Consider the following 17177-nt stretch of genomic DNA (forward strand, 5'->3'; position numbering starts at 1 on the left):
GAGGGAGAGAGAGGGAGGGGGCAGAGAGACAGACAGAAAGAGAGGCATAGAGGACAGCTATGAGCCTGTGGAGAGAGGGAGGAGGGGAATGAGAGAGAGAGAGAGGGTGTGGAATGGGAGAGGCAGGAAGAGTATAAGGGACCAAGGACAGGAGAGCAAGAGAGGCAAGAGAGAGAGGAGGGGGCAAGCAGCCCCTTTTATAGTGAGTCAGGCACACCTGGCTGTTGCCAGGTAACTGTGAGGCGGAGCTTAAACAAAATGCTAAGACCTGCACCACATGCACCTTTGGGAAGCACTTACCTAAGCTGCAGCCAGTGAAAATGTCCCTTTGGTTACATTTCTATAGCTCGTATATCTATGCAAAGCTATTCTTTACTTTGTGAAGGTGAAGCTTTGTGCCTACCTCCTTTCTAGGAAAGGTAGCATGGATTTTCATAGCTGTGTTGGGCTGGTTAATATGATCACTACTGTTACGGTTGGTGCTTAGCATTTTGAGTGGTGTAGATGTTTTGAGTGATCTATTCTACTCCTAGTTATCAGAAAATGCCAGTTATTTTTAGTGTGTGATTTTATTTTCAGAATGTGGGATCTTCTAAAAGGAGCACGTTGTCTGTGCTGTTGTAGGAATGACTCTGTTACGTTGATGATTTTTCCAGAGACAGGTGCTAAGGATTGGGATTATTTGACTCTCTTTGTAAAAGTCCATCATGCTGCCTCATCTCCATGATTTAAAATGTACAATTTGGGAAGTTGCTAAGAGATCCTCAGTCATATACACGTGCACACACACACACACACACACATACACACACACACACACACGTGCGCGCGCGCACACACACACACACACAAGCTTGCTCACTCATTCTAATGATAATACTAGTGAAATGTTGGAAGGCTTTGTGCCCCACCCTCCACCCCAAGGGTTAAGCACTAAGGAGGCAAAACCTGGAGAACCAAGATCTACCACAGGCCAAGCTGCCTCTGGAGACCCTGTCTCAGAAAAACAAAATGTAAAGAAAAAAGAAGGAAAGAAGGCAATATATGTATTTTCAAAGATTTTCCATCATACCAAATACTTACTGAATGAGTGACAAAATCAATCATAATATCTTTATTTGCATTTATTTTTTGATGCAGGCAATGATAACCTTTCTATATCTTAGCATTATTATAGGAAAATAAGGAAAAATTTGAAATTCAGTAATTACCTTATTGATTTTATGAGAGTGTTAGTGTATATGTTTATATGTATGTGCATGTATGTCTGTGTGTGAATATATGCTTGTGTATGTGTGTATAAGTGTGTGCTTGTGTGTGTGAGAGAGAGTGTGTATGTGAGAGAGAGAGGGAGAGGGAGAGAGAGAAAAACGGTTGGCTCTCCTAGCTTGGGATGGAAAAATGCTCTGACCAACAACACATTACCATCACTACCGCTTTATACCCTGGCACTTCTGGGAAATTGCCTTGCATATTATAATTATCTAATAAATATTTGTTAAGTCAAATTGGTTCAAATGCATAATTAATTTAAACTGGAGTCATTCAAATAAATTGTTTAAATGAAACTATATTTATCCCCAGAGAGAAAACAGATTGTTCTTAAAACTATATATATTTAATATGTTAAATAAAACTTGAGACCTATTTTCATGCTACAATTTTTTAAGTCATACTTCTTGAATTGATTCAAATTCCACTTACTTGCAAGTAAAAGAAAACCAAAATACATTATCTTAAAGTAGATATCAATTTTCTCCTCTACAGAGTGCTCACAGGCAGGTGTAGTCTGTAAAGATACTGGAATTGGTGAGGATCTGGTTAATTCTCTTTTGTTCTTCAGTCCACTTTATTTCCCAAACTCTACCTCCTGAATAAGAACCAGCAGGAGCAAAGGAGTGGAAGAGATAGAAGAGGGGGGAGAGGAGAGCGAGGGAAGGAAGGAGGAACAGAAAAAAACAGGATAGAGAGAAAACCAGGGGGAGGCTCCTTTTTGTTTGTAGTGTCCTTTTGTCTTCTCTTTTCTTTCTAGCCTCCACTGTTGTGGCGTTTTGTTTCCGTTGGCTTTTTGAGACAGTCTTCATGTGAGACATGGTGAGCCTCTCTCACTGCCCTCTTTCTTTAAAATAGCAGTCCTGCATCTCACCTGCCCTTATCCCATTGGCCAGAGCATGTAATGGCCCCTGCCTAGCTGCCTGGAAGGCTGGGGGATACAATATCTGTCACAGCAGCTGCATGCTTACATGAAAATGGAAAGTGCTATTACTACAGAAGAAGAAGAAAAGAGATAGCAGAGATAGAGTGATTTACAACCATATTATACAGTGGCACTGAGCTTTGAGGAAAACAAATCAATATGGAGCAAATAAATTAATTACTTTCAAATAAACTTTCATGGCCAGACTATCAAGGAGCTTCAGGGCCATAGATAAAGCTCATCCGTGAGAAGCTGCTTCCAACGAATGAGTTGCTTTGGATTGATGCCATCCCAACCTCCAACCCAAATGATCTTCAGTAAGAATTTATACAATGTGCTTCAAATTAGTTCAAAGATATGTTGCAAGGCGAATAAGTGCCTTTGTAAGATTAATTCTTACAATTCAAGAAGAGATGTGTTTGATATCCCCCTTCACTGGCTGGGTTAATGAACAGTACTGCTTCTGTTCGTTGAACTCAAACGAATCTCTCTCCCCTGTGATAATCCTGAGAGTCTGTATCATAAAATTCTTTGAGAAGTACAGGTTGCTCGCCTCATTCAAACTCCCAAGAAGTTACTATTTCATGGGTTCAGGAACAGTAATGGTTGTGTTTCCACGTGCTATTTACAGTTTTCATTGATTAAGCATTGCCACCACCATCACCCAAAGGAATCAGCTTGATTATCCAAAGGTAATAAAGAAAAGATCACTGAAACTTTGAAATGAAACTGAAAAAAATTAAAAGTGAAAAAGAGAGAGAGAGAGAGCAAGAGAACATTGAATAGTAATTTTGAGACACAGAGGGTGAGGCTGATGGAAATGGAAATTATGAGAAGATAGGGAAGGAGGGCAAAAAGTTGGAAGAAAGAAGAGAAGCCTGGAAGGCAAAAGGGATGCTGCTTACAGAGAGAAGACGGGAGAGCAAAGCTGCGGCTCAGTGGCAGAGTGCGTGCCTAGCATCCCATAGGTATATGTCCTGGAGTACACAGCATCATGAGCCAAAAAAGAAACAAACAAACAAGTGATCTTTATGGGGAAACAGATGCTTTCTTTACAGCAATAGGTTTTGTTGGCATCACCTGTCTTAACTGGATACCCTATTTGTCAGTACTATTGAGTATGAAAAATTGAATCTGAGTTTACTTACCATTTGGAGAGTACCAGCTTGACCTATACACTGAAACTAAACTCCATAGGATATTGCGCTAGAACCATCCCATCTGTGTATGTAATAATCACTTGAATCTGACTTTTATGTTGCTGTATTTGATCCTTACAGCATCATGATAAAGGAAACACTTTTAACCTGATTCCTACTAAGGTTCAAAACAAAAAAAGTCACTTGGTCCAAGGGGGTCCATGAACCACTGGGAATTCCAAGTCTTCAGTTCTTGCCAGGTTCCAGGTAGGTCACTCGGTCCCCCTGAAAGTCATCTGTGAAGTAGAAATCACTAACAAGCTGACAGATTTTCATGCAATAATGAGATGAGACCATGTAAAAAGGTCTTTAGGAAGCAGGATCCTAACAGGAAATGTCATGATAAGACCGCAAAATGTCCATACCCAAAGACTTGGTCTTCTATTCCGAAATTAACCCCCTTCCTTCTCTGGTCCTAGAGCTACATCTACACGTGAGTATTTCCTGATTTTTGTTTCACCTTTTCTATAGCTAATAACACTGCTATGAGTGAATTCCTTTCTCTGGGTTTAGCCAAAACTATAAATAAATTATTTTCCTTTATTACACATTATATAATTTTCTCCTAATTCAAGGGAGTCAGGAATTTTGATGTGAGACTTCATAAACAATTACATGTATGAAAATAGTTTGTAAAATTAAAAACATAATTTGTCATAATTTGTCATATATTTGCAACAACCTGAAATATTCCATGTGATAGCTAAATTAAGGCTTACATGCAGGGGTTTTTGTTTTGATTTTGGTTTGGGGTTTTTTTGTTTTTGTTTTTTGATTTTTGTTTTGCTTTTTTGGGGTTTTTTGGTTGTTTGTTGTTTGGTGGGGTTGTTGCTGTTTTGTTCGTTCTTTTTTTTGTGTTTTTGTTTTTGTTGTTTTCTTTTTTGTTCTAATAAGATGGAACAATGATAGAGGAGCCAGAAGAAGGAAAGAGGGGAGAGTGGGGGAATAAAAGAAATCAAGAAATAAGAGTAAATGAACACCTTGATCACAGTGGCTAGCATGGAGCATGACCCAGTCCAGGCACCATGCTAAGTCTTAGCTCACTATCCCAGCAGCTCTCTAAGGCAGATTCTGTAATGAGCTCAAGTCTTAGACACAGAGACTAAGCACTGGAGACTTTCAGTGACTGGACTCAATCATAGAACTAGCTGCTGGCAAATCAACCCTGTCCATAGCAGACAGGAAATCTTTCTTAACTCTCACAGTGTTTTCATGGGCAGCTAGAAACGATGAATGACATCAGAAGCAGTCATAGAAGGCCAGACCATCAACACAGCAGCTAGTAAAAATACTACCCCATCAAGAAACCCTACACATTGTCACCTAATGTTCAGTGGCACAATGGAGAGTTCAGTACATAAGGAAAATATTAGTTAACATCATATGCCACGCAAAGAGATAAATTCTCCATTAAATGTACTTCAATTGCTAGCGATGTTACAAAGAAGCCTGTAGCTGAGAGTTCACCACTCAGTGAATGCTAAACTAATAGGTACATTTAAAGCATCTTTAAAAATTACAAAGAGGGGCTGGAACAATGACTCAGTAGTTAAGAGCACTCACTGCTCTTGTAGAGAATCAGGGTTCAGTTTCCAGCACCCACATGGCAGCTCACAACCATGCATGGCTCAAATTCCAGAAAATCCAAAGCCCTTCTCTGATCTTCACGGCCAACACCAGGCATATACATAGTGCAGATGCATCTTGTAGACAAAATACTCATAATATATTTATATATGTGTGTGTGTGTATATGTATATAATATTTATGTAATATATATTTACAAAGCTTATAATGACCCCTCCAGTAAAAGTCTAGCTCAGCAATCTACTCTTGGTTAAACAAAATCTTGATTAGAGAAAAATTTAAGTAGCCATGATCTTCTGAGGCAAGCCCTGATTGAGAGAGGGAGGAGCGAAAGAGAGAGAGGGAGGGAGGCAAGGAGAGAGGGAAGGAGTGAGGGTGGAAAGAATGAGGAAGGGAGGAAGGGAGGAAGGGAGGAAGAGAGGAAGGGAGGAAGGAAAGAAGGGAGGGAGGGAGGGAGGGAGGGAGGAAGGAAGGAAGGAAGGAAGGAAGGAAGGAAGGAAGGAAGGAAGGAAGGAAGGAAATTTTAAAGCCCAGCACGAGCCAGGCATGATATCCCACTCTGGCCTTCCCTCCTCTAGGGCAGCAGTTCTCAGCCTGTAGTCACAACCCCTTGGGGAGTCAAACAAACCCTTCACAGGGGTTGCATATCAACGATTCTGCATTTCAGATGTTGACATTATGATTCATAACAGTAGCAAAATTACAGTTATGAAGTACTAACAAAACCAGTTTTATGTTTGGGGTCACCACAGCACGAGGAACTGTATTAAAGGGTCGTAGCATCAGGAAGGGTGAGACCTGCTGCTCTAAAGGCTCGGAGGCTTTAAGCTGGTGTCAGCCACAAATCCTAAAATGTGTATAAGAGAAATCTTTTTTCTTAAATTCATTTAAATGCCATCTTTCCATGTATAAGTAAAATCCAGGCACTCCTTATGTAGTCCAAGTTTAATAGTTACATATACCAAAGGATTCCCAGTCATCCAAGCTTAGCACGAATGTGCATGTTTGTTTGCTTGTTTGTAGATAGGGTCTTATTCTACAGCCCAGGCTGATCTGGAACCACATAGCTCATGACAGGCTCCAACTTGCAGCCATGTTCCTCCCTCCGCTCCCTGAGTGCTGGGATTACAGGCACGAGCCCCATCCTCAGCTTGTAACGTGTACACCCATGTAATCCTAACAATCCTGATTCCTCTTATCTCCACTTCATAGATGAGTAAACTCAGTCCAGGAGGAAAGCAATTTCATCCACAGCAAGTCTATTTGAGCTCCAGCACTCTGCAGACACTGAAGTTCATTCTCTCGGTGCAAGAGTACTGGCCTCTCCTGTAATGCTGCTAATTCAAAGACGCTCCTTTCTCCTGAGCTCTCAGGATTAGGGGGAGCCCTGAAAAGCAATGTTTAGATTTGTAAGGGAGAAGATGGACATTTGTGCCTCATACATCTCACTGAAGTGCTAGGGTTTTCCTTTAATTCAATTCAGTTCGTTTTCCTAAACCAGCAGTTCTCAACCTGTGGGCTGAAACCCCTTTGGATGTCACACATCAGATATCCTGCAAATCAGATATTTACACTATGATTCATGAAAGTAGCAAAATTACAGTTATAAAATACCAATAAAATAATTTTGTTTTTGAGAGTCACCACATCCTAACAAACTATATTAAAGGGTTACAGCAATAGAGAGGTTGAGAATCACTCAGGATCGAAGCCCTTACTGTCAGGAGATTTGAGTATTCTACTAGGCACCCAGAATTGCAAACAGGAGACAGAGGTGGATATATATATATATACCATATGACGAAAAATAAGCAACTTTTCTTCTTCTGGCCATTGACTACCCTGTTGTAACTAGACTGAGATCTATGTTTCACAGCTGTAAAATAAGTCACTGGTGCACTAGAAAACAAAAGCATTGTTCAAACATCGCACCACATGCATAGTCCATGCTAGGAGAAGCCAAATAAACGTGTGGTGAAGAATCTGATTCCAATCTCTTCTCCCTTTGCTAATTTATCTAGAGAACTCAGTAAAGGGGTTCGGGACTTGTTTAGGACTGATTTCACATTCTATGTACTTATTAATACATTTATACGTGTGATATTCAGAGACATCTATTCTATGCTTTTTTCAAGATGCTGGGACACGGCATAGAAAAATGAGTGTCTCCATCCTCAGAGAGCTCCCCAGTATCGCTACTAATTCCTGAGTATCTCAGGCACTCAGAGCCTACATGGGTGGGTATGAAGATCTCTTAGTAGAAAAGTGTGTGTGTGTGTGTGTGTGTGTGTGTGTGTGTGTGTGTGTGTGTAGAAGAGAATAGAGAGAGTAGTCCTTGAGGACAACCCATCTACACAGCTATACCTATGCCTTCCAGAAAACACTAATAATCAAAATATTTCCTTATTTTTAGGACATCAAATAATGTATGTAAATGACCTGATATATGATAAGTAATCACTAATTAGCAAAAAACAAAACAAAAAAGCCTAAATGTAAATAATGTTTATGACAATTGACAGATGATAATTGATTTCCTAAGGAAATGAACCTTTCAGAAAAGTTAAAATGAGAAATATCAATAGTTACATTCTTAATGATGACTGAGGATGTTACTCAGTGGCAGAGTACCAGCATAACGCAGGGCCCTTGTGTTTCACATCCCACACTGCACATATATGTACATATAGTATACATGCATATACATATGTACACACATACATGCATAATCTCTACATACCTCTGTACTAGACAAAGACTTTCTGCTGAACCAGAGAGGACAGCAAGGAGAGTTTTGTGTAACTAGCCACAGTCATGTAGACACACATTATTCTTTAGAACCTTCTAGCAATGACTGAAAACAGGAAACTAAATGATCTTCTAAACAGTCCCTGGCCATGGGGACAGACTTGTCAAGAACAAGGCTTTCCTTTAAAGATACCTGTTGTTCATGTGCATACTAGATGAAATATAGCATATAAACTTATTTCTTTTCTTGGCATGTGGCACAATTTTTCTGGGACCCTTTATTCTGTGTCTTCACACTGTCTAACCTAATAATCACTAGCCACATGAACACAGAAACCAGAATTAATTTAAAACAAACATGACTTAACATTCATTCAACACCTCAATGGTGCTAACCAAAGTGCTCAGTTACCTGACGAAGCAAGAGGCCCAAGACTGAACAGCACAACTGTGGAAACTCATGACGGAAAGGTCTGCTAAGAGCACTGCCATGTAACATCACATCCTGGGTCTCTATCAGGCCAGGTCTCTATCTTCCCACATAGAATCAGATGAGCATGAATCTACTGGTCCAATATAGAAAACTAACTCCTTATCTGATTTCTGCTGGGGACTTAAGAGCCAAATCCAAGCAAACATAGCATCTACTTTCTGTTTATTGGTGATTAGGCACCTTTCTGTAGTTCATATCTGCCTGTGCTTCACTGTGCTCCCTGCCATGACGATAATAGACTAAGCCCCTGAACTGTAAGCTATCCACCAATTAAATATTTTCCTTTATAGGAGTTGCCATGGTCATGGTGTCTCTTAACAGTAAAAGAAAATACTAAGATACAAGCTAACAGTTGGCGCTTCTAAACAAGCCTCTTGGACAAGGTATTTTGAAGCCTAGATCAGGTGGGCTATTTCTGTGGTACTGGCATCAGGTCCATGACTGTCTATTAGACTTCTGGTGTTCTCAGATTTTTGCTACTGAAACTAGACACAATACAAAAGGAACTAAAATGAAAGCAAGTGAACTTCTCATGTTGCCTTGAACAAATGGCATAAAGAAACCAGGTCTTCTCCTCCCCCCAGGAGCAGAGCACCCACTTTGTCATTTGCAATTATTTTATAATTAGATTGACGTTGTGTGGGATAGAAGTCTTTGTGGCCCTGACATTCAAACGCCTTGTAGCTACTACAAAGTGAGGAGCATCCTTTTGCTTGTTTGCTGCAGGTCTGTTTTCAAGGAGATGGAACATTTATTAGGTCACTAAACTGTCTAGATTTGATATATTTCCAGATTCTCTGCAGTGATCATACTCTGTCACCCACACCACCTAAAAATACCCAGCTTCCCAGCACTTGGGGGAACCGCAAGGCTATTAGAAGGCAATAAAATCCCTGGACAGCTCCTCTTGGTGGATCTGCATTTTCCTCTGATCAATTAGAGTCAGAGACACTGGAGATGGAGAATGAAGGAAGTAAAATTCAAGGGACAGATGCTCGTGTCAACCCCACAAACACCCCAGGCAAGCAAAGAGCTCAACCAGGAAGCCTTTCCTCCTCTGAGCTTGTTAATTATTAGCCGGAATTCATCATTAAAGCATCACCGATAAAATGCTTCCATCTCCTCCAAAAGACATGTGGAAGAGGATCCTGCCCTGTGTCATGGCTCCTGTCACCATCCACGTCACTGAAGCGGGATAAAGAGGTCTGCTTGTCTTTATAGTAAACAGCGTCACCTGGTCCAGAAAGACACTTCCCAGTCATCTAATTAGATAAGATGCCCCATTTGGGGATGTTCCAGAAATCTGATGAAAATTCTTGCCTGCCTCTTCTCTGCATCCTTACATTCAAAACTTGGAGACTAAAAGGTCCAGGACCTTTGTATTTATTTGCACCCTTTTCCTTTTCTAACTTACGTTTGTCTTGTGGTCACCCACACATAGTCCTCTCTCTATTGGCATGTCCTAAACCCAGACAGATCAAAGGAGCTAAAGTTAAAAGCCAGCAAAGATTATTTTTTTACAATAGAGGTTGAGTTAGAAACAGCAACACTCTCTAAGGTGATGAGGCTGGCAATCTTGTGGAGACAAATTCACTGAGTTAAAGCAGACGGCACAGCAGCTCAAGGTTGAGAGCCTGGTCCTGCCTGTGGTCGGGTAACCCCAGAACAAAGGGAGCCCATCCTTGTCTCAAAGGAGTGTCAACTCTTCCAGGACAAAAGGACATTTAAAAAACACTCCCAAAGACACTGAGGTAAATCTAGACAACAGAGACAACCTTCTAAAGGGCAGGCTGGTTGTCACTATGCCTTCAGGTAAGAAAGGCCAGCTGTCCCATCCTGTTTGTGAAAACTGGACTATTCTTACCCTTAAAGACTGATCTGCTGCCACAGCCACAATATAGTGCCACACTGACTGAGCACCCTTATACCGTGGGTACTCAGTCAAGGTTGTGGCTTGTTCTCATCTCCAACAGTTACAGTGAATTATCAAAGACATTGTTTTCTCTTTCATAACTAAAATAGACACGTTAGTGAGCTTTATACTTTTACCTTTAAAAGTTCTGTTTTGCATAGAAAAGTAAAAGACACAAGTGGAAGACAAATTGTTCTATAAAGAAGATGAAGAGAGAAGAGGAAAGGAGAGTAAAGGAAAGTCAGGCACGGGAGAGGGCAAAGGAGAAAGGCATAGTGAACTTGATAGGTTTGCTTTATCCAAAAGCCTGTTCCTTTCAATGTGACGATGAAAGAGGAAAACATTTTCATTTTTTTTCTGACAGCTAAAGTATAAACAGTTGCTGCAATAATATCAGAAATAATTGGATATTTTGAGGATTCTTGCTAGCAAGGTGCCAACATTACAGCCAACTTGAAATACTGGCCCCAAGGTGCCCTAGAAACTTTGTTTTTCCAATGCAGGATTGTCTGCTGCAAGGAAGGAGTGATATATGCTGTCTAGTGAGTAAATGATGGCCAGACACCATGTTTAGACAGCATCATCCTGAACTCACTCAGAGTGAGTTCCCACTGGACCATCATTTGCAAACACTGTTGGTCACAGTAGATGTTTCACCTAGAAAACGCCAAAACTGAGAACCTTGTTTTCAAATCACCAGCCCAGAACAGAACTGAACTTCTGACATGCCACCTCTACAAATGTGTCAAGAAACCAGTTTGGCTCCAAGATGAGTTGGATCCAGGTAAATCTCATGGAAATGGATGACTTACAACTGCAGTCTAGTTAGTGCCCATCTGAAGGGAGCATAGAAAGTCTAAAATAAAAATAAAATAAAAGAGTTTAACCCTCATCATATTTTTTACAGCTTTTAAAGATATATTTAAAAGATTTAAAAATATATCTGACAATGTAACACTCTAATTTTATCTCCTTTTTAAATAAAAAGGTAACATTATAAAGCAAAAAATTAATAAAGCAAACATTTCATTGAGAACAATTTTAAAAGTGGATCTCAAACATCAAAGAAAAAAAAAACAACTCTAGAGACCCTTCCTATTAATATAAAAGCTACTTGCAGACAACCAAGACTGACTTTTAGGTACCATCCCTGGCCATCAGGTAATACGGTCATACCCTAAAGCCTTTATTATGGCAACATTTACTCAGCCTGGGGGGGGGGTCATAGTTTAACATACTGAAGACTGTCTTCTGTAAAACCACGATGAGAGGCCAGAAGAGACAGCTCAGTGGTTAAAGTGCTGGCCACAAAAGCATAAGGACCCCCAGTTCAATCTTCAGCCTTCACATAAAGAGCCAGATAATATTGATCCGAAGTCACAATCCCAAAGTTGGTAAGATAGAGGCTGGTGGATCCCTGAGGCTCACTGGCTAGACTGGTCTTATTGTCAGGTTCTAGGTCAAAAAACAAAATGGAAGGCTCCTGAGGAGCCAGAGTTCCAGAGGAAGACCCATAGTTAACTTCTGGTGTTCATCACACACAGACACACACAGACACACATACACACATGCGCACACGCAAGAACACACGCACGCTCGCATGCACACACAGGCTTTTCCAAGGAAAAAGGATGACTTACACAATTTCATTGTCAGAACTCCTATAATCTGTAATCACAGTGGGAAGACACAGTAAACAAACAGAAGAAATTTTCACAGGACAGCATTCTGCCTATGTCACACTGGTAACTGTTTACAGTTTCACATCTCTCCCAGTCTGCTTTTTAGAGTCATCAATAGCCCATCAAGACAAAGTGGAAACAATACCTATACCCCTGACTTGAGAGCCAAGAGGGTCTGAGAGCACTGTGGTGAAAGGAGTGGGAGATGAGGGAGAAATGTCATCAATCAGGCTGTTTCAGATCACACTTTCAAGAACTGCACTTCAACGTGCAGCAGAAGTGGAAAATTGGCACCAGTCAATAAAACAGCAATTTCTCTCTCTCCTCTCTTAGCCTTTATTGAGCAATGCTTTGTTAGGACTGAAGGACTTTGCTAAACCTTTGGTCTACTTCCTGATTAATTAGCATTATAACACAGAGCCTGTTCCTTCAGGAAGGGTAAGCTCTTGAAGTTTCTCAGAATAGATTCACCCTACACCCTTCTCCAATTGATTCCTATAAAAAGTTGGTATCCACAGAGAAGTTACCAAGTGGAAGCCGACTGTGCTACAAAGGCACCACAAAAGCAAGGGTCCTGATGCTCTGTTGCCTGTGTGCACACACATAGACCATTTCACACAATGGCTAGCGAATGATAATGAGTCAAAGGCTTGTGGCCTTCTGGCCTTATTTATAAATCATTACTTACATCACACACACACACCCCACAAACTTACATACATACAACAAAATGTTCAGACAGTACAGATAGGCAATAAGCTTATTATTACACATTATGTATAAGACTTACTGAACTTGATTATTTTTTTAATCAGTCATGTTTTACCAGACAACTTTCCCCTGAACAAAAAGCTAATCAAGTCATTAAGCTCAACCAGAAATAATGTTAAGAAAAACAGAAGGAAGAAAGAGAGAAAGAAAGAAAGAAAGAAAGAAAGAAAGAAAGAAAGAAAGAAAGAAAGAAAGGGAAGGAAAGAAGGAAGGGAGGGAGAGAGGGAAGGAGAGAGGGAAAGAGGGAGAGAGAAAGAGATGTTATTGAGAGGTAGTCAGGAGAATGGTCGCATGTTAAAGCCCACCTAAGGCTACATAATGAGACTAGGTCTCGAAGAACAAAAAGTTCAATACCATTAAATCTCGATGAAGCCTACAAGTTTACATTTAAAACTAACAGCAATTTGAGACTATACAAATTATAAAGTAAATTCAAACTTAGCAATGTGAGTCAGCATAGCAAGTAATCAAATAATGATATCCAAGCTGTCTGTCAAATGTTTATAGGCAAACAGGAAAAGAATACAGCTATGTGACTTAACAAACATAGCTTGCTACTATAATTTCCCCTCTAAAAGTACAGCCCTCTTTACTGCATAAAATCCTAGGATAGATTTTTAAATTCTCACATCTTGCATGTTTCAGTATTCAGAGTCACACCAAATAAAATAAAATATTATAAGTTACTTTACAGTACCCAAATACCACCAGAATACTTTTTTCCTCTAGACCAACTCTATGTGTAAAATATGAAAGCACCATTACTTCATTCAGTGTCCAGTTGTAACAGCAATGACTTAGGTTCAAGTATGTGATAATCTTAATTCATCTATTTGGATAAAATGACAGAAATAGTCAACTAGTCCCTTCTTTTTTTCCCCTCATTCTGTGGTGTCTCCAACACACCTGGCTGCATTTACAAGTATATAGAATAGCACCATTTACAGGCTACAAGATAAGCAATCGGTTTTGTGTTCAGACATCATGCATCCACTTAGAGCAATATCAATATTCCCCCAGCACATTCCTGGCTACCTTCTAACATCTCCGGGCCACACAAGTAAGGTTGGGATCCTGCATAGGTTAAAACGGGCTCACAGCCTTTCTTCTGTATTCACAATCAACTCGTATCTCACAGATCTACACTCATGCTGAATCCAGCGGACTCCTGCTAATCAAAACCCTTAATACCATTCTTGACCTCAGAGTCTGATTTCCATTTGCTGTTGTCAATCTCAACTAATATAATCTGAGCCAAGACACACCCCAGGTAATATGCTTAAGAAAAATAATCTCAGTAAAAACTACAAAAACATGCAGAAGTTACATAAAGAATACTGCATCCTTAATTTTAGTAAGCTTGTTGATTATAACCATTTTGGAGTTACCTAAGCAACCATTCTGAAACACACAAAAAACCCAAATGTAGCTCAATGTCTAGTGCTGAAAGCCTGGCAGAAAACTGTTAGATATGTTTGCAGAAGGGGGATCTGGATTGTACAGATTTATCTCATGAGCATATGACACTATAGCATAGATGTTATAGATAAAAACACAGAAATAATACACAGTGAAAACTTAGGTTAAGATCAAAAGAACTAGAGTCATTTAGCTGTGAGCAAGCTCGTGAAAGCATAGACATCCACAGACATAGTCATTCTCACCACAGACCTCAAAGCTCTTGTTTGGTTTCCAAACTGTGGTACACTTAAGAAATCATTATGACCTAAATGTTTTCCAAACAGCCTCTGAAACAATTGCAAGGGCTGGTATTAAATCAAGTGGAACAACACAATACACTGAATAGCCAAACAGTGTAATTGCTAAGGACAGGTGACTAACAGTCAGCAAGGAAGATGCTAGGTCTCATTACTTCCTGTCACTCAGGGCATCTGATCATCTTTTAGTATAGCACATAATCACTTATGCTCTGGGAGTTCACAAAGTCAATAAATACTCTGATCCAGGCAGAAGAAAGAAGAAAAGGGAAGGAAAGAAGAAAACACAAAAGGAAGGAAGGAAGGAAGGAAGGAAGGAAGGAAGGAAGGAAGGAAGGAAGGAAGAGAGAAAGAGAAATCAAGCTGAAGTTTCTCTTTTCCCAGGTAAGTGAAGGATTCTTACCTTTCTGTACACCAGCATGTTGGGTGATTCGTCTGCCACCCCGTTGCTGGTCTGTCCATAATTATTTCCCTGAGCCATTTCACCCAGAACTTGGTAGCTCAGATACAAGGATGAACAGTCTGCCCTGCAAAGGATTAGAGAGCCTCCTGTGAGATCCTGGTAGGAGTCCTGGAGGGAATAGACCACACAGACACACACACAGACACACACACACACACACTCATCTTCGTGTTCACAGTACCCAATCCAAGGGGAGAAATCTTTCATTCCTGGTCTGACTGGACAACACAGGACATGGACGTTTTAAAAAAGAAAAAGAAAAGCAGAAGGAGTTTGCATCTGTAGTAGCCGCAGTAAATTTCAAGAGACAACCTTCCAGTTAGAAATAGTCAGCTGGCTAAGGTTTTTGTGGACTTCATTTTGTGAATACTCTCTTTGTAAAAGTATTAGGTACTCACTATAAAACCCCAAGGTTGGCACTTCCCTAATACCCACAGCTCTCTCTGGATACTTGCTGTTCCACTTGACGAGGTTCTCCCCAAAGGGCAGGAAGCCAACACCCACAGCAGCCCACTTTCTCCTAGTAGCCTGCTAGTTTCACATGACAGGCACATCAGAGGTCCCTTCCCCACAAGTGTTCTTCTGCACATGTTCCTCTCCATTCCTCGGGTTCCCCACACCGCCTGGGCATAGGTTTTTCCACTTTCACCTGCCTTCACTGCCAGCCCATGGCTCCTCTGTGCTCCCACCTCACTCAAAGCGCTAAATCTGTACCTGATCCTGACTAATCTTTGGAAGAAAGCATCCAAATTAGGTCCAGGCAACCCCAGGCTCGTGGGAAGTGAAGCCTTGGGCAATCACCTGGCTCACCTCAGAGAGCAAGCTAACTGCACGAGCCTGGAGCAATGGGCCAGAAGAGCAGAAAAATCTGGGTCCCATCACACTCTGCTCGGCCCTTGCTCTCGGAGGCAGCAAATGGCAGGCTGCCTTGCCCCGCATCGAGGCACTGGCCACACCGGGCAGCAGTTTCAGCACCGTGGACCGCGGCGTGCGCAGCGCCCCAGTCCGGCCGGGCGCGCCGCTCATTGGGGACCATGGCTCCAGCCGTCGCAGGGCGAGGACCGGGTGCGGGGCCGGGGGTCCCGCGGACTTCGGGTGGCGCCGCCTGCTCCCCTCCCGCTCCCTCCGGTTACCTCCTCGGCCAAGGTCACGGCCCCGCGGCTCCCCTCCGGGCGTGCTGAGAGCAGGCGCTGTCAGCTGGCTGCGAGCGGAGCAGCAAGGCAGGGCAGCTTCATCACACTCGCGCTGCTCAGGCCACCGCCACCCTCGCTGCGGTGCACAGGCGGCCTCGGCAGCCGCCGCTCGCGCCCGCTCCCCCGGGCCGCCTCGCTCGTTCCCTCCTCCGCTTCTCCTCCCGAGGACTGGGACCAGTCGAGCGCGCGCGGGAGTCGAGACGCCCGGCCTGTGCGCGCGCGACTGGGAGGAGGGAGGAGGCGACAGTCACGTGGGACAGGGACGCCCGAAGGTGCCGGCTCGGATGGGCTTGGCTCCGCCGCCGCCACACCCCTGGGTGTCCCCGGCCTCCCGACCCCGCAGCCCCTCGGGAACACAGGCCCTGTCTCCCGCGCTGGCCAGCCCACGCTCCCGCGCCCCGCCCGCGCCGCCGAAGGCCTGGAGGGCCAAACTGAGCTAAGGAAGGGCTTGGCTGAGGGTGGGTGGATGGGTAGGTGGGTGAATGGTTGGGCGGGGGGGGGGAGTAAATGGACGGATAGATAAGGCCCCTTGCCACTGGCAGGTCTACATCGTGCTCCTGGCGACCCTGCTGGCAGAACTAGGGAAGCAAATGATTGATAATACTTATGCTTAAGTAACAGCACAGAGAGATGCTGGAATATCCCAGAACTGAAACCAATGGCCAGTACCAAATGACTCATCAGCAGGCCCCCCTCCCACATCCCTCTCCTGTTTGCGGGTGGCTTTTACTGCCTCCTTTTAAGTTGGAAAAACTGGGAAGGAATTTGGAGGCCTGGAACAAAACAGAACAATCTCACCACCTGTGACATTGAAGGCCCATGCCTGATGTCTGGCTGGTTTAACCTACTGGGCTAGGAGAAACTTGTCCTTAATCCTTGTCCTCTACTGGGGTTCACAGAATCACAAAGGATCTGGGGTTGCTGATACCCCTGAAACCCAGGAACTCTTCAGGTTCCTGCCACTAATTCCTCAAGGGTTAGAAGGACATTAAAGAGGAAATCTGTCCTTGTGAAATGTACCTAGCTTTCATTAGGATTAAGATTCTGAGAAGGCTTCCTCTGTGGCTGAGGATAGAAGATGAGTTAGCCAGTGTGATTTTGTGTGTTTGTGAGACTAAACCTAGGGTCTCTGGAAATGAGCTGTATCCCGCTCACCACCCTCTCTACCAGTACAATTTTTTTTTCACTTTTGAGACACTGTCTACCCAGGCTGG

At 42.5% G+C, this 17177-nt stretch overlaps 1 protein-coding gene across 6 annotated transcripts in view; it reads right to left on the reverse strand.

The window, feature by feature from the left end:
* The window catches only part of Rgs7 (regulator of G protein signaling 7), a 397879-nt gene extending 381691 nt beyond the window's left edge, over positions 1-16188 (reverse strand). For 4 of the 6 annotated variants that reach the window (XM_028755245.1, XM_028755241.1, XM_028755243.1 and 1 more), the window contains exons 1-2: positions 15904-16188; positions 14711-14834 (exon numbers count right to left, since the gene is read on the reverse strand). In XM_028755245.1, coding sequence (XP_028611078.1) covers positions 14711-14788 — 78 coding nt within the window. In that variant the 5' untranslated portion in view covers positions 14789-14834; positions 15904-16188. Of the gene's footprint in view, positions 1-14710; positions 14835-15903 lie in introns of those variants that run through there. The other 2 variants (XM_028755244.1, XM_028755240.1) reach the window with 1 other exon arrangement.
* Positions 16189-17177: the final 989 nt, after the last annotated feature.

The sequence above is a fragment of the Grammomys surdaster genome, unplaced genomic scaffold (genome assembly GCF_004785775.1).
Source record: "Grammomys surdaster isolate TR1022 unplaced genomic scaffold, NIH_TR_1.0 126051, whole genome shotgun sequence".
Classification (NCBI taxonomy): Eukaryota; Metazoa; Chordata; class Mammalia; order Rodentia; family Muridae; genus Grammomys; species Grammomys surdaster.